Consider the following 22,354-nt stretch of genomic DNA (forward strand, 5'->3'; position numbering starts at 1 on the left):
TGGCTCAGGTTTCTGAGAGCTTGTTATCCAAATAAGTTCCTCTCCTCCCTGAAGCTTGGTATTTTTACCCTCCTCCTGCTCCTCCGCCTTCTCTTCTTCAACCTGCTGTTCCCCAGATGAGCGTACCCACACAGACCTATCCCTCTACATCCCTCCTTTGTTTTGAAAGCTTTGTTTTTCCCATTTCTCTGTCCTACCTCACGTGCGTGTCCTGGATTAGCTTTAGAAGACAGGGAGAGGAAGGGAGAGGGTCATTAGAGAATAAAGAAGCTTAGGCTCCTCTGCCACAGCCTGTCCACTCTTGTCTGTCAGGTCACAGCTCAAAGCCCTAGAGACAAGATGCTGTGCTGATGCCCTGACAGTCAGTTACAAACACAGTTGCAGACACAGTTACAGTCACAGTCACCAACACAATAACAGACAGAGACACAGTTATAGTCACAGTCACATTTGCAGACACAGTTACCGACACAGCTACAAACAAAGTCACAGTTACACACAGTCACATACACAGACATGGTGCCAAAGATTGTGTGAGTGAGTGACTGTATCTGCCAGAGATTGTGTGTGAGAGACTGTGTCAGAGTTTGTCAGTGTGTTTTGGATTGTGTGTGTGAGTGTATGAGACAGAGGTACATATGAGAACAAAAGACGGAGTGTTACCTTGGGACAGTAAGGCAATAAGTATATGTTTGTGTGTGTGTCAGAGAAAGAGACAGACAGATAGAGACGGACAGAGAGAGACGGACAGAGGGAGACGGACAGAGGGAGACGGACAGAGGGAGACGGACAGAGGGAGACGGACAGAGGGAGACGGCCAGAGAGACGGCCAGAGAGACGGCCAGAGAGACGGCCAGAGAGACGGCCAGAGAGACGGCCAGAGAGACGGCCAGAGAGACGGCCAGAGAGACGGCCAGAGAGACGGCCAGAGAGACGGCCAGAGAGACGGCCAGAGAGACGGACAGAGACAGAGAGCCTCTAAGCAAGCACCTGGCTTCACTGGTACACACAGAAAGAGGGAGGCAAGGTGCCTTCCTGCATTAGTGTTAATAACAGCTTAGCAGCTTGGCATTGTGTTTACACACACTGTGGACACGTCAACTATTTAGAAAACCTCTAGTGTTGGAAATCCAAGACTTTCATTGACAGACACACCAGCCTGCACACACACAGGTCACTACAGAGCTATAGCCATCCAGCTGTGACCTTATATTTTATACAATGGTTCACCAAACCTGCTGCTAGAAAGTCAATTTCCCTTTGCATTATTCATCTGTTATAACCCCCCCCTCCTCTTTTCTCTCCCTCCCCCCTTCCTTGCTACCTGCTACTTTATGGCTTTGTGCCTGTCTTTCACTCCCTCATTCCCCTGCTCTCTCTCTGCCTTTTCTTGTGACCTCCCTGATGCCTGCTGCTGGTTTGTGTTCAGCAATCATCCTCACAGCACCTCACCCTCTGACACAGTCGTGTGTGTGTGTGTGTGGGGGGGGGGGGGTCTGTGCACGCATGCTTATGACATGTACATCTCCTCCAATGTCTTCTGTTCAGTGTTCATAAAGGAATGATTCCTACCCCCTTACTTAGACTTGACATCTTTGTGTCTTAACAAGTTTAAATTCCTAAATGCATCCACCGGCAAATCACCTTTTACCAACATCCAACATTCAATTATAGTAAATAAAGAAATATCAACCAATCCATCAATCAACTCTCCCGCTTAACTATGACTATAAAGCGATGTAGGGATAGACAGACATAGATCCACCATAGACCACCCCTCTCCCTTCAATACTAATCACATAACATCTAGCTTTGATGATCCAGTCATTAAAACCACCGCACACTATTCAATGCGTCGACGTCCCAACCAACTCCTTTTGTCCCTCCTTCTTCAGCCTCCGTGACCCCGACACAACCCCCCTAGGGTGGCCCTCGCTGTAGCCGTACACCGCGATCGATGTTCCTATACCACTCGTATTCACTTATCCAAAATCCATATCCGTTTGTCTCCTCGTCATGGTAAGATGAGAGCCCAGAGTTAATGAAATTCCGGGTCTGGATAAAGCCTGAGGTGTAGGAGCCCACGTGGGAGGGAGGGAGGGAGGGAGGGAGGGAGGGAGGGAGGGAGGGAGGGAGGGAGGGAGGGAGAGGGGGAGAGAGGGAGAGAGAGAGACGATTACATGACTACCTAGAAGTTTTTCCCTGTCACATTTTGTCTAACATTTTACCCCAATTCAACTCAGCTAGCTTTGTTTTTAGTGCCTAAGATAAGAACTTCATGTTCTCCAGCATTTGAGTGCTAGCCATTCAGCTAAGCTAAGCTAGGCTAATGTGCTAATGCACCAGGGCCCCAGTCATTCCCAGCTCTATGGAACTGTTGCTGCACCGAACACAGCTGTCAGACATTTGAGCTTTCGCGGCCCTTAATAAACGGTGTGTGGCAGAGGCTGCGTTCCTGCTACATGCTAGCATTTACTGTCGGCAGTAGGCTAATGGCGAGATAGGCCTTTGGTAGCACTTGCCGTTTCTCATAGGAGAGCCCAGGTGACAAAGTGAAGGGAGCTAAAAACAGACAGAGGCCAATGTCAGGGAAGAACATTGTGCACGGTGGGGCTCTTAAAAGTGTGTGCGTGTGTGTGGTCAGAAGGGGAAGCATTGAGTTTAGCAGCACAGATGCTGACAGAGAGGAATTCCATGTATGCTTGCCTAAACATCCCAGACCACGACAGGGCAGCTCTCCAGATGAATGCTTTTAGTCCCCCAATGACCAGTTTGCACAACCAATGTAATGCTTACAATAATACCCATAAAACACACAAACCCAATGCACTGTATGTGTTTTTCCCCTTTCCATATTATGTCTGGAATAGACCATTGTGGTTGACCGTTTTTGACAGAAGCAGTTCTTACCATTTTAATACACGTAATAACTTGTGTATCTGATAATTTTCTGTCTTTCTCTCTCTCTCTGTCTCTCTCTCTGTCTCTGTCTCTCACTAGGTGAGAACTTGGAGCAGAGCCCCCTCAAGAGAACCTTCAAGTCCAAAGTCTTGGCCCACTACCCTGAAAATGTGGAGTGGAACCCTTTTGACCAGGATGCCGTCAACATGGTAAGAACACCCAGCCACTGGAAGGGTCATACCTCATTTCTAAAAGGGATTCTGGGTAACGGAGCGAAGGCAAATCTCACCCCCCCTCTGTATCTCCGGATTTACCCATGGGGCTTTGCCCGTGGGGCTTTGCCCCGTAGACGTCTGATGTCAAGGACTTTGGAGGTGGGAATAGGCACGGGATGACACTGGGATATGTTGGGGACTCAGGAGAATCAAGCGGAGCTGGTTCATGAAGGAGGACGCGAGACATAGCGCGTCACTAGCAACGCGTCATATTATGCTGCAGGGTACTCCCTCCTAATAGGGCGGGGTATATAGCGGGGTATCCCAGCATATGCATTGCTAGTGCGACATAGACATCAGTCAGCTGCTGCCTCCGCCTCCACGGCCTCCACCCTTGGTTCTGTTTCCTGTTGTAGGGGGAATGCGTCGCTGCTCTCTGCTCGGAGGTCGAGACGGTGTCTCGTTGGGTGCGGCAGGGAGCCGATGCAAGCAGAACCACAATGCCAAATCAAATGTACAATCATGTATTGTATAGTGTGCAATAAAGTAGAAGTAAAGACATACTGAGTCCTCCTGCCTGAACCAAAGGTTACGGTGCCAAAAAAGCATTGTCATCCAAGAGAAAGCATGAGTAAATGATGGAAATTATTTTTATGTGTGAAATGTGTGTCACGTGTGTGTGTGTGTGCAAGCGATTGCGCCCGGACCACTGATTTCCAACTCAGGTGATCTGTCATTGATAGCTGTCCCTCCCAGCCGTTTGGCCAGGAAGTGGCATTCCTCTACTGAGACAAGGTCACAGCTATTCTACCCCCCCCCCCCTCCCCCAAAGTCAGCAACGCTCAATAATTCAGCGGCGCTTCTCCGCTTACGTCGGCATGGAAACTGGCCATTGTGGGTCTGTAAGGGAACACCGCCGTGTGTTTGGGATGAGCGTCATACTTGGATACTCAGCCTGGCACATCTCCCCATCACCATTTACACCTAATCTTCCCTCCCTCCACTCCTCTCATCTTTGACCATCACCTCATGCAGTACTCCACTATCCTGTCACTTTGGATGGGAGGGGGGGATGTAGGAGGTAGTGGGAGGAGTAGGGGGAGGCCCTGGTATAATCATGCTTCCCACCCCAGTAGAACCACAGCAAAGCTCCTTTGGTGATTGCTTTTCATGTCCCAATCCCCATCTCATAAATCCCTAGTCCTGGCTGGCCTGTTTGTCTGTCTTTTCCTGTATCTCCCCCTTCCTCGGTCTCTCCCTTCCTCAATCTCCCCCTTCTTCCATCTCTCCCCATAGGACTGTATCTGACTGTAAGTGACCGTAAAAGGGTCAGTGCAATGTCAGCACCCATCCAGCACCTAACCAGCACAAATGGGATTGTTCCCTTGGGATTCCCTAAATGGGGGTCGGGGGAGGGGGGTATTATTACCATATTCCCACCGGAGGCACAGTTTAAGGCCGAATTATACTAGTCCGACTCCGTTACGGACAGACAGACAAACGGAGTCGGACGGCTTCGTTGAATTTATAGTACTCCGAAGGCTGTGGGTGCTGAAAACAATTCACCGCCAGAAATGTAGGTGGAGCAACGCTGCCACATGACGTCTTTGTGTGTGGAACCAATTGCGGACCAATCACAGCCAAGGGGTATCCGTAAAATGACGGACTAGCGGACGGATAGTCAGGATAATCAGGAGGTGCACGTAGAGCTCTGTGTCCGTCTCCGTGAAAACGGAGTAGTATATTTCGGCCTTAAGGCTGTGATTTACTCCATGCTCCCCTAATCCAATCAGTGCACTGACCACAGGGTCCGTTTGTTGTGCGTGTTTGCATATTTGTGTGTGTGCATGAGTTTTTCCTGGAGTTGTTTTCATTCGACAAATAAACATAATGGGGATAATAAGCCTTATTTATTCCACTGCTGACTGTGTGCTTATGGATACGGATTGTGCTTATTTGATATAGTTTACAACTGTCTCACACACACACACACAAACAAAAACACACGCATGGTGTGACGGAGTTGCTGTCTGTATTCATGGGATGTTTGATCAGCAATTTACAGCCATTCAACAGTTTTTCTGTTCAGAAATTGTTTGTAAACAAACTGCTTCCCTCTCTGCCTCTGCTCTTTCCTCCCTCCTCATTTTCCTCCCCACTCCTCTATGTCCCCTTTCTCCTCTCCTCCCTCCTTCTCTTCCTCCTCCCCTCAGCTGTGCATGCCCAAAGGCCTCTCGTTCCGGACGCAGGCGGACTTGCGTGAGCCCCAGTTCCACTCCTTCATCATCACCCGGGAAGATGGCTCCCGCACCTACGGCTTTGTCCACACCTTCTATGAGGAGGTGACCAGCCCGCAGATCTGCAGCGCCATGCAGACCCTCTACCAGATGCACAACGCCGAGAACCCCTCCTCCAACCCCTCCTCCTCCTCCTCCTCTTCCTCCTCCAGCATGGACTCCCTGGCCAGCAGCATGGACGAGGCTGACTCGTCCTCGTCGCAGCGGGGGGGAGGAGTGGGCATGGGCGGCTACGACGCGTCGCGAGACACGCTGTACGTGTCTAAGGCACTGTGCCTGATCACGCCCATGCCCTTCATGCACGCCTGCCGCCGCTTCCTGGCCCAGCTCCACCGGGCAGTGACCTCCGCCTTGCCCCCCCCCCTCCCCCTGGAGAGCTACATCCACAACGTGCTCTACGAGGTGCCCCTGCCCCCGCCGGGGCGATCCCTCAAATTCCACGGCGTGTACGAACCAATTGTGTGTCAGCGGCCCGGGCCTGGAGAGCTCCCGTTGGCTGACTTCCCTCTGGGCGTGGCCTTCTCCCAATTGGGGGTGGAGAACCTGGTTCAGCTGTTCACCTGCACCATGCTGGAGATGCAGATCCTGCTGTACTCCCAGGGTGAGTGCACACACATACACACACACACACAGGCGCACACACACGCAGGATTCCCTTACTTACCAGTGTTCTTGCTGACTTGGCTCATACAGTTTTGACACACACACACACAACCACACGCATACAAACACTCCTAGAGAACACACATGCACACACACACAGAGGAAGGGTTCATTAGAGGGATGACAGGTGGCAAGGAGGGATGGGGGCGGAGGGGGGAGACTTATCCCTCCAATCAGCCTCTCCAGCTGGACTGCTTTAAACAAACCTGGCAATCATGCCCTCTCCTGCTCTGGACTGGTGGTGGGAATACTAAACAAGGTTAGGGTTAGAATGTAATCTGCTGGTGAGGGGAGGGAGTGAGGGAGATGAGGATTGAGGGAGGGAAAAGGAGAGGATGGGATTGTCCTACAGTGTCCTGTTAATTGACATTCTAGTGGGCAAAGAGGATTGCCTGTAGAAGGTTTCAAATCTCTATTTAATCTCTCAGGGTGAGTTCTGAATGTGATCTAATTCACTTTAATTGAATAGGAATATTAACATGGGACCACTGTCTGACGACTCACTCTCAGTCCCTCATGTACGTACATTTGCAAACGTAGCTTTATCAGCGCAATGGCCAACCCGCAGAAAGCACACGCTGTGATACTTCAGTTTACATCGTATTTACCAAACCTGCAGTTCATCGGCTAATCAGCGCCTTTCTCCGCCCACTATACCGTAAATTGCAAGCATTTAAACGCCCAATTGAATGGGCCTCAGATCATGGATCAGCCACCAAAGTCAAAACAGCGAAAACAAAGATTTAGTGATAACTAAATTGATGTGCTTGTTCATGAGGTAACAGCAAATTTAAATATTATACAAGGCCGGAATTCCACACCGACAAACAAATGCTATCTGGACCAAAATGACTAATTCCAGTAACTGTAATATTGCATGGCTGCTTAATATGTAACACGTAATGATTTTGGGTTCACTCAACTGAAAAAGTGTGATCCTTGTGGCAAAAATGCTTTCATCTCATCTCCTTGGCCTATGTCTTCGTCTTGCTCGGATTACTGCTGCCATTTCACCAGGAGGTATATGCAAGGAAACCCGTATCCTAGTTTACACCTGCTTTTAAGAGGCGCTGAATTTTCACCGCAAAATAGAGGCACAGCGGTTTTTGTACATACCGCAGAATACATAATTAGGCGCACTTTACGCATCCCCTCCCATCTCTTTGTGGGAAACTCCCACTTTCCCCTTGACCCTCCCGTGAATACATATGCATGACACGGAAAAGCGCAATTTGCCATTTTCAGTTCCCGCGACAGGCAGTCTGCGCTTTTACCTCAGTGAGGCATGTTTGTACATACCTCTGCATGCTTTTATGCGCACGTTGCGAAACAAATACACCTAAAGTGGGCGCAAAAGCGTTAGTACATGAGGCCCTCAGTGTTCAAACAAAGAGATTCCACCATGAGAGACGCCCCCCCCCCCTCAGGAAATGACAGACAGGCCACTCTCCTTTTACCTCTCCCCCCGTCATCTCTCACTCATCCTTTCCGAGAAAGACGTACTCCTCCCATGTATTATTTATCACACCAACCGTCAAGAGTTGCCTATGAAAGGGAATAATTAAAAACCCTTCAAATGCAGCAAATCACGCTCCCGTTCCATCTGAGCGCTCTTTATTTTCCATTGGGCAGCACAGCGGGCAGGCCTGTTCAGCTCCCGCTGTAAGACATGAGCGCCAGACCTGGTCTTAATGTCTCCTTAATGAACATGCAACACTTGTTTTGCCCCGAAGGGCGTTTGACGGAAAGAGTCCATTTAGAAGAGCGGTGTCTGTGATGCTTGCCGTTATTGTTCTCATCGATAGCGTTCATCCGTCAACAAGCAATTAAAATCTGACAGGCAGTTCGCCCCCCATCCCCCCCTTTGTGTTTCCTCTGCTCTCACTCAGTTGGATGTGACACAGAGCATGGGGGGGATAATGACAGACGGTGTCTCCTCCAATTGCCCGGTTCAGCCCCCCGCTGATCTTGGCCGAGGGGGATTTTTATTATTAGTCGTTCATTTGTTGTTCACTCGCTCAGAGACACAGTCAGATAAACAAAAATCTAAACTGGGGGCATCTTTTCCGTTGCCATAGATCTGGATGAACTGATGCCCTTTGCAGTGCAGAGAGAGTCAGACTAGGGTGACAGAGCAGTCTTATCGAAGGTTGGCAGAGGTATGCACTGCAGTCTGAAGGATATGAGCTTTGAAATGCCACTGGCCCTATCTGTCATCTCCACAGTGAGTAATCTGCCACATCTCTGTGTTAGTGCTTTCAGTTGAACGCCATTCTCTCTTCCCTTCTGACAGTGTCTGCATGAATGTGGGTGTGTACACGCGCATGTGTGCATGTGTGTGTGCAATCCTGTGTGTCTTTGCTAGTGCACATGTGTATGCATGTGTACATGTGTGTTTGTTGCGTTTGCATGTGTGTGTCTAAATGTGTATAAGTTGCTTTTGTGTATGTATGTATGCACATATGCGTGTGTGAGATATCCATCAGTCCCAGACCCAGTTTCGCTCTGAGTGTGTTCCTGTTCCCCAGTGTCAGCTGTGACCCCGTCACCAGTGCTCCCAGCCAGACTGATGCAGATCTGCAGTGTTGCACTGCGGCCTGCTAAACACCAGTGTGGGATGTGTGCCGGAGAGTGCAGTGCATTCCTGGTGACCTATCAGCACTATTAACAACGGTCATAAAATGTCCTCGGGAGTTTTTCCACCCATTGCTTGTGTGTGTGTGTGTGTGGAGGGGGGGGTGCCGTGAACGATACATGGCTATTGGAACACGACAGAACTGTTGTGATCTCCTATTGCCCTTGTGCAATCCCGCATCAAGGATGGGATATCATCGTTCTCTGTTATCGTCCACTCCCCCACCCAACCATGAACCTTTTGCGGCAGCTTAGATTTTTATTTTGCGGGATGAAGGGGGTGAGTCTACAATCTGTAAAAAGAGAATGGGTGAATATGATATTATGAGCGGAGGCAAATGAGAGGGGTTAGCCTTCTGATGCGGTTAATGAAGGCTCATAGAAGGTCTGTGTGTGAGACTGAACTTGGCTCCCTCAGGACAGTGATCAGGATCTGGGATGAGATCTGATCAGAGATATTATCTCTCTCTGTCTTTTTCTTCTGTCTCTCTCTCCCCCTCTCTCTCCCACCTCTCTCTCCTCCTTTTGCTCTCCCCCCTTGGTACCTCTCGCTCCCCCTCTTGCTCTGTCTCCCCCCTCGCTCTCTCTCCTCCTCTTTCTTTGTGCTGTCTCCTCTCTCCCGTTGCCTCTCTCCCCATCTCACACTCTCTCTCTTTACCCATCTCTCTCTCTACCAGTGAAGCCAGGTGGTTGTTTAGATGGGGGGTATGTCAACCTCTTCACTGTAAAGCAGACAGTGTTGTGTTGTCACCCAGGTCAGTTATCTGTTCACCCTCAGACTGCAGCGTTTGTCTGCACCCCTTCTAGGTTTTCCCTTCATTTATTATTCAGTATTGCAGTGTGAGACATTAGAGCCTGTTTATTGTGTGTGTGTGTTCCCTCCAGGCCTGTACGGGTATGTGTGGGTTTGCTGTGCATTACAGCTGAGGTAGAGAGTTTACGCAGCACTTTTTCAGCTCGACCTTTTCGGTTTCAACCACTCTTTCTGTCTCTCTCGTTCTCTCTCCCCTTTCTCACTCTCCCGTTTTTTTTTCTGCTGTGTGACTTTAATCTCCCACTCTCTCTGTTTATCTCTCTTTCTTATCTCCCCTCCCTCTTTCTCACTCTCTCCCCCTTATCTGTAGTGTGACTTTCATCTTCCACGCTTTGTCTAGTCTAGCCTTTTATACATGACATTATATGAAAGGACTCATCCTGTTATTGTAGCACAACCACTACTACACACACAGTTATTAAATTAAACTCCTCTCCTCAGTCAGACATATACTTCATACATTAATTCTCTTCAACTCACTTATTTGCATCCCGAGTCTCAAACAAGAAGCAGTGACACCTGCAGTGGCACACTCATAGACACACACACAAGCTATCAGTCTCCCATATACTTGCAATGCATTCATGTCCACGACATGCACACTAGCTAATGACTCCCCTCATACACATGCAAAGCCAAACAAGGCCAACAGAGGGAGAGGATGGTGGGTTTGAGTTAGTGTTGGTGTGTGCATATCGTGCTCCGATCCTTGTTAAAGGAGACTGGGTTCCAGCCAGGTTGTGTGTGGGGATTCAATATGCTTGCTTGCTTGTAGTTGTCCATCGAGGCCGATGATGACGTCCACTTCTGACTTTCAACAGTGAGTTTTCTGGTGGCTGTATAGTCATATCCTGGATCCACAGGTGGGACGTGTATGTAATAGGTTGTGTTTCTTTTATGCTTTCTTTCCTGCCTGTCCTGGCTGTCCTGTCCTCCTCCAGTGCTTTGGTCCCATCTTGGCACATCTTACGCCAGGTGTTACAGTCAGCAGCCAAGCCCTCCAGGTCCCCAGGTCTGATTTTACATTTCTTTAGCACTGTTTTTATTTGGTCTTTATAGCGCTTCTCCTGCCCTCCAGCAGAGCGTTGGCCTTGGGCGAGCTGGCCATACATCACTTTGTGAGGCAGCCAATTGAGGGGCATCCTTATAACGTGCCCCAGCAATCGTAGCTGGTAGTGGGTGATGGTGGCCTCAATGCTCTTTCAGCCTAGTCTCCTGAGGATCTCAGTGTGTGGCACTCGGTCACGCCAAGTGATTCCTAGCATGCGCTGGAGACAGCGGATGTGAAAATGCTCCAGGGACTTTACATGGCGGCTGTAAGTGACCCAGGCTTCACAACTGTAGAGGAGGGTGGTGATGCAAACGGCTTGATACACAGAGATTTTTGAATGGAGATATAAGTTCTTGTTTTGAAAAACCTGGCGCCTAATTCTCCCAAAGGCAGCTGATGCTTGTTGGATTCTTGTCGATGTGGAACATTGTCGATATTATTGTCCTCAGAGAGGATGCTCCCCGGGTATTTGAATGATGGTACTACAGATGCTTATCAGTGATGCTGAAGATGGGTGGAGTGGATGGGATGTTGGTGCTCCATTGACAGACCACCTCTGTTAAGGTGATGTTGATGGTCAGCCCATCCTGCTGTAAGCCTTCACAGCTGCATCCAGGATATCCTGGAGGTCTTGTGGAGTGTGAGCCACAAGAGCACAGTCATCTGCATACTGCAGCTCAAGGACCCTCACTCTGTGCAGCTTGGTGGTTGCTTGCAGCATCCTGATGTTGAAGAGATTGCCATCTAGCCTATAGACCACTGTCACCCCGCTGTTGTCCTCAATTTTCTTATGGAGAAGCTGGGTGACGCATAGGAGGAAGATGTTAAAGAGCACTGGTGCTAGTACACACCCCTGCCTGACCCCTGTGCACACAGGGAAGGAGGCAGACTCTTGTCCTCCTATCGTCACCTTAGTATTGTTACCATCATGAAACTGTCGGAGGATGTTGAAAAACTTGCTAGGGCATCCAAACCGGAGCAGGATGTTAGTGTTAACCGGTGGTCTGTCCAGCATTCTGCACCTCTCATGGCCCTGCACATGAGAACTTCTTTGATGTCGCAACGTCTCACGATGACAGTCAATCAGGTGTCAATGTTTAGAGCGTGGGTGCATCCATGATGTTTTGTATTTGGTATTTTGCTGGAAGATAGTGTTGGTTATGGTCAGGTTGTGCTCAGAGCAGAGAGTAAGTAATCTCATGCCATTTGAGTTGGCCTGACCAATACCATGCCTGCCAAGCACTCCTTTCCATATCCTATCACTCTGCCCCACAAGAGCATTGAAGTCCCCAAGGAGGAGGATCTTGTCGGTCTTGGTGATCTGGTGGAGAGCCTCATCCAGTGATAAAATGAGTCTTTAACCTCAGTGTCGGATGGCAGGGTTGGCGCATACACACTAAGAAGTGTAGCAAAGCGGCTCTTCGACAGGGGGATACAGAGGGTCATCAGTCTTTCACTGATGCCCACAGGTGTTTCAGTGAGTCTTGGTAGCACTCTGTTCCTGATGGCCAGTCCCACACCGTGCAGATGTTGTCCACCTAGGGGGTGGCCTTTCCAGAAGAAGGTGTAACCGGACCCTTCCTCTATTAGCGACCCTTCATCAAGTAGCCTGGTCTCGCTAAGTGCGGCGATATCGATGTTGTAACACCTCAGCTCAGTGCTCTTCTTCTGTGAGGTATTTTGGTCCTGCCTTAGGAGTCCAGGAGAGTTCTTACATTCCATGTTGCCAGTTTTAGGTTTGGGGATTTATTTCTTCTGTTTCGACCGCAGAAGTGGAATGACCCAGACTCAGTCCCAGCTGATAGCGACCAATACCCTTGGGGGGCAGCTGTGGCTCAGGGGGTAGAGAGGGTCGTCTGTTAATCGCAAGGTTGGGGGTTCGATCCCCGATTCCTCCCAGGCCATGTGCCGAAGTATCCTTGAGCAAGACTCTGAACCCCAAGTTGCTCCCAATGGGCAGGCCGGCACCTTGCATGGTAGCTCGCTGCCGTCGGTGTGTGAGTGTGAGTATGAATGGGTGAATGAGAGGCAAACATTGTAAAGCGCTTTGAGTGCCGCTAAGGTAGAAAAGCGCTATATAAACGCAGTCCACTGTGCCGCTGACGTGCAGGGCTCTGACTAGAAGCTCCCAGTCTATTTAAACCTGCTCCCGTCGCCAGTTGCCCCATCGCCGCCAGTCTTCAACCAGATGTGGATCCAGAGAGTATACACCGTGGTCAGAGGTGGATACCTGCGCTTAAGAGATTATCTAGAGTGCCGTTGGAGGCGCGCTATCCCCAGTAGCACTATCTTCACCATCGTGAGGTAAATCTGGTGGCATGGGTGAGCCCAGGACGACCAGTTCCCCATCCAGGCTGCAGGAGGCTGCCGGGTCCTGGCTCTGTTTAGGTCCGCCTATTGTGCACCGCCAGCGCATTGCTTTTCTGTCGGGGTCTGCTCCCTTAGCCTTGCCTCAAGAGGCTAACCCACAAGGCAGTGGGGCTACCTACCCATAGCTGGGGCGGTGGTTGACGGGTGCCCGGGCGTGTCCCAGAGATGTGGTGTGCAGGCCCACCACATCTCTGGGACCCACTGCTGCTCCGAGATCCCCTGCAGTTTAGCCTGGGACCGAAGGGTACCCAGTTACCATGTGCGGCCACGAGGAGGCACTGCAGGAGTCTTGGTGGTGGAGAGGCTATGTACTGGCAGAGGAGACTTTCGCTCTCGGCTCCTCTTTTCACTCCCTATGAGGGAGATAGCCAGCGGCGGTAGCTGAAAGCAAAGAGTTGCAAGCAGAAGGCAACATAGAGCAGTTTTTTTTCTGGATATAAATTGCTTGGGTCTGTTTAATGCAATGCAATCTTGGCCTTCGAAAGCCTTATGCATTTTGAATGAGTACGCGCAGCGGATAGATGGAAGGGAAGAGAATTCAAGTCAGAGCGAAAGATGGAGGGAGGGAGGGAAAGATGGAAGGACGAAGGGATGGAGAGACTGATCGGATAAAAAAAAGGACACTCAGGCATCATTTTAATCATATCTGATGAAACGGCTTGACTCAATACAGATTAAGGCCAGTGGCCCCTGGTATTGAGACAACACATACACACACACAAGCACACACACACCAAAAAGTGATTGAAGGGAATCCATCATGACAGAATCTCGCCCCCACCGATTGCTCGCAAATTCAATTTAGATCCATTGATTAAAGTCGGGTTCTGCTTTTTTTCACCCAAACTGCGTACCTCCACCCCCCCTCCACCCACCCTCTCCTCGCAGACTACCAGCGTCTGATGACGGTGGCAGAGGGCATCACCACCCTGCTCTTCCCGTTCCAGTGGCAGCATGTGTACGTGCCTATCCTGCCCGCCTCGCTGCGCCACTTCCTGGACGCCCCTGTGCCCTACCTGATGGGTCTGCAATCCAAGGAGGGCACCGACCGCTCCAAGCTGGAGCTGCCTCAAGAGGTACTTACTGAGGTGGTGTGTGTGTGTGCACCCATGCATGTGTCTGTAACTGCAGCTGTTTGTGTGCTGTCACGCATGTGACTTTGCGTTGTGTCTGTGTGTGCATGTTTGTGCTTTTGTGTGTGTGTGTGCATCTGTTTGTGCACCCATGCAATGTGTTTTGACTGCAGCCGTTTGTGTGCTGTCACGCATGTGACTTTGTGTGTGTGTATGCGCGCACGTGCGCTTATGCATGTGTCTGTGAGGGCAGCTGTTTGTGTGCTGTCACGCATGTGACATTATGTGGTGTCTGTGTGTGCATGTTTGTGCTACTGTGTGTGTGCTTGTGTGTGTGTGTTTGTTTGTCATACGGCCGTTGCGCTAAAAGCTAATTGATGCTGAGTACACAGTGTCCAAGGCTATCCAATCCTGAATCCGCACTCTGTCCAATGAGACCTGGTCTCAGACCTGAGTCTAAGAATACATCTGGCAGACTGTGTGGCTCCTATTCATAATCCTGGAACCTATAACAGGGCCTGATCCTGCCCCTTGAACATGTTTTGTGCCATCATTGTATCAATACCCTTACGGAAGAAAAATATATTGCAGTATATTGGAAAATATCATGTGATATATATTAGGCAATATATTCCCATTTATGGGATTTAATATTTATATATCCAATACATATATTGATGATATATATATTATACACTATAATATATATTCATGTAATATATTGCAATACATACAAAATATACAAATGATTGCCGCTTTCAATATATTGCAACATATTGAACATGAATATATAATATATGTGTTTATATATCCCAAAATATATGCAATTGTATATTTATAAATACCACCATAATGTATTCCGATTTATATGGGAAAATGTATTGGTAATATATGTAAAGATATAGTGTCACATGTATGTTTAATATATGGTAGAATATATTTTAAATATATGTAAATATAGCTGCAAGCAGCAATGGCGGATTCCTCCTTCAAAATGGCAAAATGTTTTAAAATTGACATAATAGATAGTTACACTGGGATTAACCAGAAGACTAGAAACCGTTCTGTCAAAAAAAAAATGCCTATGACTGGTTTTAAACCTACAACCCTTCGTTTACCAGCACAACATCTCCAATTGAGCCATTCCCAGATCTGGACTTTGCCATGTTCAGTAACTGGATAATAAAATAAGAAGTTTCTCCTATGGCAAGCATTGTCAGATTTGGTCCAAGCTGTAATTCAGTCATATTTTCACATATCAAGGTGAAACTTTGCAGGGTACTTCAGGGGGGTGTCACCTTAAAGCCTATTCCTGACGGAGGAATCCTAATTATATGCAAAGATATACATGAAATATATGTACAGATATGTGTTCAATATATTGTGGAATATAAATAAAATTATATGGAAAGATATTGGAAATATATACTGACAATGATCGCTTCCGGCAAACTTATTTTTAATAAGCCATTTCCCCCTAAATAAATGTCAATCTTATTTACGTTTTTGTGGGCACATTTTCAGTTAGCAGATGGTACTGGTTGAATCTGGTTGATATCAGATTCCATCTGATATACTGTCGCTGACAACGTTGTTAGAATACCTTCTAGATGGCTGAGCAGTTAGGGAATCGGGCTATTAATCAAAAGGTTGCCGGTTTGATTCCCGGCAGTGACATAGATTAGCCTTAAAATTACGCCGTGTCCTGGTCAAGGCACTTCTCTGCACAAATAAAAAAATTATATTACATATATTTCTTTGATTACACGTTCCATTAAAATCTGATACACTTAAACGCCGCCCTCGAAAAAATGCAGCAACATTAAATTTAATTTACTATAATTCTAATTTATTTTTAATACAAACAGGTACGGCACAAAACTTTCTGCATCACTATTAGTATCCTCATCTGCCTCCTCTCCGACGAGACACCAGAGATGTCGCCTACTAATTAATAAACTGCTTTGCGCAATTCCTGTGTTGTTCTTAATTAGAAATTAAATAATAATAATAAAAGCTGCCCTCTTGTACACACCGCCCTCATCAAAACATGTAATTCAAGAAAAGCTATAGCATTTAATTGAAGAAATACAGTATAAGACATTATTAGTGTAAAACATCTTGGGTGCCCAAGACTTATGCACAGTACTGTATTTAAAATATATTCTACATATAAACATACATGTGACACTATATATTTACATATCTTACCAATAGATTTTCCCGTATACAGCGGCATACATTATGGTGGTTATTTATAATTACATAATTGCATATCTTTTGGGATATATAAACACATATATTATATATACATGTTCAATATATTGCAATACATTGAAAGCGGCAATCATTTGTATATTTTGCAATGTATTGCAATATATTAAATGAATATATATTATAGTGTATAATGTATCAATATATTTTCCCATGTATTTCCATATATAATATATTGGAAAATGTAATAGAACATAATATATGACAATATATTTCAAGTTATATATTGGTGAATATATTTTTCTTCCGTAAGGGTATACAGACATCTGTCTGTGTGTCGCATCCCCTCTCTCAAAGCAGGCTTGTCCTCAAACATCACGAGCAGAAGAACCCTTCGTCTGTGTGTGTGCGCGCGCTTATGCGTGTCTGTGTGGAGAGGCAAGATAAAACTGTAAAACGCCGGCACAATCCCAAATCCCACAATCCCAGATTTCCCTTCTCCTGCTCGTTAATCAGCCTCCCCCCAGCATGGATGGTAACCCTGGAGCCCCTCCACCTTCCCCCAGTCCAATTTTCCGCCCTCACAGCCCCCCCCCCCCCCCCCCCCCCCCGTTTTAAAGGTCACCAAGTCCCACACATGAGCAGGGTTTCTTTTTGTTGAATGGCTCTTTGAAGTGCTTCTGACCTAGAAATGGAGGGATGAGAGAAAGGAGGAAAGGCGAAGGAAAGGATCACAGAGGAGGAGTGGGAGCAGCGAATGAGTGCGTGGATTGAATCATTTGGGGGGTTTTCCTCATTTTTGGAAGATGCACTCTTTGGAAGAGAGTCATCTCTTCCACTTGGCAGGGCTGTCGTACATGTTTTCATTTAGAATGGCAAAAAAGTACAGCCTTGCGCATAGATACACACACACACACACTCTTGTTATTTTGTCATGAAACAATCTAGGCCAAACTTTCCAGAAACGAGAGCTCTGGTCTATTACTTTTCCTGTAAGCAAAATGCTCAAGCATACCCAACAGTGGAGCTTTCCTCCCTTTTCCTGGAACTCCTAAAGCAGGGGATGGGTCACCTTCTCCCAAAACCAGCTATCTTGGTCCAATCCACATGAGGTCAGATCTGTGCTTTCTACAACTGAGTATGTCCATCGCAAAACATCTAATGGCACATGTGTCAATCCCAGACCCAGTTAGCTAACAGACCAGACCACAGATCCCAGATTAAAGAAATAACAGCTTTGTTGTTTAATAAACCACTACAATTGACAAAGCGTGGTGGCTATGCTAGTGCGATCTACTCAGGTGTGTGTGTGGCTCCTGCCAGTGAGTCCATGGGGAGGGCTGCAGTAGCTGGATAGAGTGTTGGAGTCTGTCTCCTCTCTCCAGTGGTGGTGTCTGGAACGAGAGTGGCAGAGTGATAGATTACTCTGGAGCTCTAGGAGGCCAGGCTGTAAACCCATTTTACAACTGTGAGCTGCCATTATGGGTGCTCTGACGATGTGTGTGTGTGAGTGGTTCTCTGTGGTCCTCGAGGAAGAAAATACACTTTTGAATGTGCATGATTAAGAATGGACATGAAAGTGTGGGGCGTGTGTTCGTGTGCATGCACACACACAGGTCCACGTGTGTGTTTGTGTGTTTACACACCTGCGTTTGTGTGTGTGCTCGTGTGTGTCTGGATGAGAGATTTAAAAAAAAATATCCCGGAGGTGTCATGTTAATTTCATAATATCAGATTTGGTCTGAGCTCATGCATTAATCTGCTATCATAAATCACTCACTGGCCTACATTCCCCATTCTCTAGCCCCCAAGACACACACACATGCGCGTGCACCACATTCTAACCCCAATCTGTCCTCAATATGCTTGTTTTTTAAGGAGGATTTACCAAGATCCATCACACCTACCCTTGGTTTACCTTCTTACTCTTGATAACTACACTATTGTTTGAGTTCTCAAATAACTCTCTAAAGATTCAGATGGCTTCTCTCCTGTCTCCTGTCCTCCTGGGGCTTTTCAGATTTGTTTTCTGTAATGGTAAATACCACCTCCCAAGAGATACTTGGGTGGATGATTATGTGAAGAAGTAAGGGTGTTCTCTGACTCTGTCTGTCTGTCTGTGTGTCTCTCTCTCTCTCTCTCTCTCTCTCTCTCTCTCTCTCTCTCTCTCTCTCTCTCTCTCTCTCTCTCTCTCTCTCTCTCTCTCTCTCTCTCTCTCTCTCTCTCTGCATTCTCTGTCTCTTTGTCTGTCTCTCCCCTCCCTCCTCCTCTCTGTCCCTTCCCCAGGCTAATCTATGTTTCGTGGACATCGACAACCACTGCATCGACCTGCCAGAGGACTTCCCCCAGTTCCCCAACAAGCCTGACTTCATCAAGGAGCTGAGTGAGGTGCTGCTGAGCTATGGTCTGTCCCCACAGGGCGGCGCTCCTCTTGTCCCCACCACCTCCTCCTCCTCCCCCTCCCCAGGCTCGGTGTCCAAGGGTCTGAGGAGCCTGGCGCTGAGCGAGCTGGAGGACGATGGGCGCAACGGGAACCTGGGTGGCGAGGAGCAGGCAGTGCTGGAGCTGCTCCAGGGCAACGCCACACTGGAGAGGCTGCGGGCTCTGGCCAGACGCACGGGGGTGGAGGTGGGACGCGTGGATGCCTCCGGGGGGGGCGCCCAGCAGCAGGCAGGGGGGCGGACGGTGGCGGAGGAGCTGAGGAACGCCAAGCTGAATGTGCAGCTCCGGGAGGTGTTTGCCAGCCGCTTCACCACCATGTTTGCCGACTACGAGGCATTCGTCATCCAGAGCGCCCCTGACCTGGAGTCTTGGCTCACCAACCGGGAGCAGATGCACAACTTTGACAAGGTGCGACACACACACCAGGGTTCCCGCGGGGTCTTAAAAAGTCTTAAAAAGTCTAAAATTCGGAACTTTAAATTTAAGGCCTTAAAACGTCTTAAAAACGGCCAGATTTTCATCCGAGGTCTTAAATTTCATTTAGTCAGGTCTAAAAAAGGTTTTACCCTCGTTCATTTCCAGAACCGCTGGCCGCAGAAAGTTATGACAAAGTAGCAAAAAAGTATTGAGTCGCAGCCTACAAAGCGGAGCTCTACAAACGAAACCAGCAGAACGCTGCCCTCAGAAAGTTGGTTCGGTGTGTTGTAGTTCTTTCTGGGGGATATTGGTGTTGGTATGTACACGGTGATAAAACTACAAATCCTGTTATAAATGCAATACCTGCCCGCGAAATACGTCTGCGCTTCCACAGAGTTTGTTAAAGTTCGGCTACGTGTGGAAAATGGGAAAGTGTACTTTCAACGAGACATGGCTAGATCACAGCGATTTCCGCTGTTGGTTACAAGCGGTACCCAGCTCCAGGTACAAGGCTCGCTGCAAACTTTGCCCAAAAAATATTCCAAAATTACTAATGTGATTGTTTTATCTGTAAATTAAATTTATTACATTTAGTCATTTTTTACATTTAGTCATTTAGCAGACGCTCTTATCCAGAGCGACTTGCTTTTTCAATGACTGAATTCATTGAAATAAAATGTTTTTTTTCAGAATTTCTTTGATTTGAATATTTTTTGGGGTGATGCGTCGTGTAGGTCTTAAATTTCAATCTTTATGGTCTTAAAATGTCTTAAAAAGGTCTTAAATTTGACTACATTTAGTCATTTAGCAGACGCTCTTATCCAGAGCGACTTACAGTAAGTACAGGGACATTCCCCCGAGGAAAGTAGGGTGAAGTGCCTTGCCCAAGGACACAACGTCAGTTTGCACGGCCGGGAATCGAACTGGCAACCTTCGGATTACTAGCCCGATTCCCTCACCGCTCAGCCACCTGACTCCCGACTAACTGAAACCTGCAAGAACCCTGACACACACACACTGGCCCCCTCGTGCCTGTACAAAAAGATGTAATGGCAAGCGATTGTGGTTCCATTCATGGGGACTCCACCAAGTACGACAGGACATTTTGGATTTGTTTTTACCAAACAACTCACTAAGACAGTATAAGATAAGCATGTCTGGCGTTTGCTATTTCAACATGAAGAGATTTTCAGTCAGAATATAGAACAGGGAGCCATGGAGGTATGCAGTCACAGGGGAAATTCAGCAGCTAATAGTCCCATATCAGAGAGCGAGAGCCTCTTTTTACACACCGTTTGTGCTTGTTCCTGTGAAATATCTCCATGCTGCATTTGTTTGTGACCATGCATACAATAGGGGTCTGTACGTGTAGCTACCTGAGTATTTATGTATCTGGTTCCTGATTCACTTGTGCGTATGTGTACTTGCCTGTATGTGTTAACCCGCCTCTCCTCCTCCCCTGTTCTCAGGCCTCCTTCCTGTCTGACCAGCCCGAGCCCTACCTGCCCTTCCTGTCCCACTTCATCGAGACCCAGATGTTCGCCACCTTCATCGACAACAAGATCATGTCCCAGTGGGAGGACAAGGAGCCGCTGCTGCGAGTGTTTGACGGGCGCATCGACAAGGCCCGCCTCTACAACGTTCGGGCCCCAAGCCTCCGCTCGTCCAACTACCAGAGGTGCACCGTCCTCAAGGAGTCGGGTATGTCAGGGATGTGTGTGTGTGTGCGTGTGTGTGTGTGTGTGTGTGTGTGTGTGCGTGCGTGCGTGCGTGTGTGAGAGAGAGGTACGGTTTAAAGTAGGCTTTAAAACTTAGGTAGGAAGACCTGAGTAGCTAAAGTAGGTAGGAAGTTAGCAGACTTCCTGACTGTCTGTCCAACAAGGGTAGTCCCCGCCTACAATCTCTGGTGCTGTCACACGCGCACACACACACATCATATTCTTCTTTCTAGGTTTTCTCTCCTACCTCCCTCTGGTACAACCCAGCCCCCCCCCCCCCCCCCCGGTTCTCGTCCCTTCTTCCTCTCCTCTCTCAATTTTTGTCTGGCCACACCACTGCTGACTTCTCTTAAATTTCAGACACTGCTCTGTTAGGACCTACGGGAGTCAGGTGGCTGAGCGGTTAGGGAATTGGACTAGTAATCAGAAGGTTGCAGGTTCGATACCGTGTCAATTGATGTTGTGTCCTTGGGCAAGGCACTTTACCCTACTTGCCTCAGGGAGAATGTCCCTGTACTTACTGTAAGTCGCTCTGGATAAGAGCGACTTACAGTCGCTAAATGTAAATGTACAAAATGTACCTACTCACTCTTTGTTTCTCTAGTTTTGAACTACACACCGTTCACCCCGTTTTCTGTGTGATAGTGTCTGGTCAGGTATTTTTTTTAATTAACATCACCCCCCCCTCCCCTTGTTAATCTGTGATTGCTGCTGAACGTGCAGAAGCAATGCAGGAAGCCAGGTATAGAGACCGACTCAAATGGGAGTCTATCAGCTATCTTGAGTGTGTGTTTGTGTGTGTGCGTGCATGCGTACATGCGTGAGCTGATTTGAATGGGACGAGGGATGTAAAAAACTTAATTGCTCGTTCAGACGTGATGGCATGTGCAGGTGCACAATGACTCAGACAAAAGGAGCGTTTTTATTCAGCTTCATTTTAAATGATAATGGGAGAAAAAAGGTGATAAGAGGGGGTGGGGGGGTATATGAAGAGAGGGGTGGAGAGAGACAGAGAGACAGACTTTTGGCAGATTAGTAAAGGACAAAGATAAAGTGGGTGAAGGGGAAGAGAAAATGATAAAAAGATTTACAGAGTGGAGAGAAGCGCTTAAACAGCCTGTCCTGTAATTATTTATACAAACACCGACCTTTGATGCACTGCCAAGCTTTCAGTGAAGGAGCAGAGGAGAGGCCCGGCCCTTAGAACAAAAGGGTTCCCCTCCCACCAACGCTTCCTTGTGTTACTTTAATGTACGACCCATTCCATTCTTTCCGTGCCCCCAGCCCAGGCAATTGAACAGCGTCTGATGAAGATAGACCACACGGCCATACACCCCCATCTGCTGGATATGAAGATTGGCCAGGGCAAGTACGAGCATGGCTTCTTCCCCAAGCTGCAAGCCGACGTGCTCGCCACAGGGCCCACCAATAATAAGTGAGTGTACTACCTCCCGGTCTCCGGAGGGAACCAATGACACACCTCGATACTGACGTAGAGTGCCAAGATTGGTTTTCTTTCGGAACCACTGAAAATTCTACGTTTGT

General features: G+C 47.9%; 1 protein-coding gene across 6 annotated transcripts in view; it reads left to right on the top strand.

Annotated features, from left to right (window-relative positions):
* The window catches only part of dennd5b (DENN/MADD domain containing 5B), a 64,593-nt gene that overhangs the window by 21,798 nt on the left and 20,441 nt on the right, over positions 1–22,354 (top strand). For all 6 annotated transcript variants that reach the window (XM_062483185.1, XM_062483186.1, XM_062483188.1 and 3 more), the window contains 6 exons: positions 3,001–3,110; positions 5,330–6,014; positions 13,834–14,021; positions 18,519–19,082; positions 20,561–20,792; positions 22,094–22,244. In XM_062483185.1, coding sequence (XP_062339169.1) covers positions 3,001–3,110; positions 5,330–6,014; positions 13,834–14,021; positions 18,519–19,082; positions 20,561–20,792; positions 22,094–22,244 — 1,930 coding nt within the window. The remainder of the gene's footprint in view (positions 1–3,000; positions 3,111–5,329; positions 6,015–13,833; positions 14,022–18,518; positions 19,083–20,560; positions 20,793–22,093; positions 22,245–22,354) is intronic.

Source organism: Osmerus eperlanus, chromosome 17, assembly GCF_963692335.1.
Source record: "Osmerus eperlanus chromosome 17, fOsmEpe2.1, whole genome shotgun sequence".
NCBI lineage: Eukaryota > Metazoa > Chordata > Actinopteri > Osmeriformes > Osmeridae > Osmerus > Osmerus eperlanus.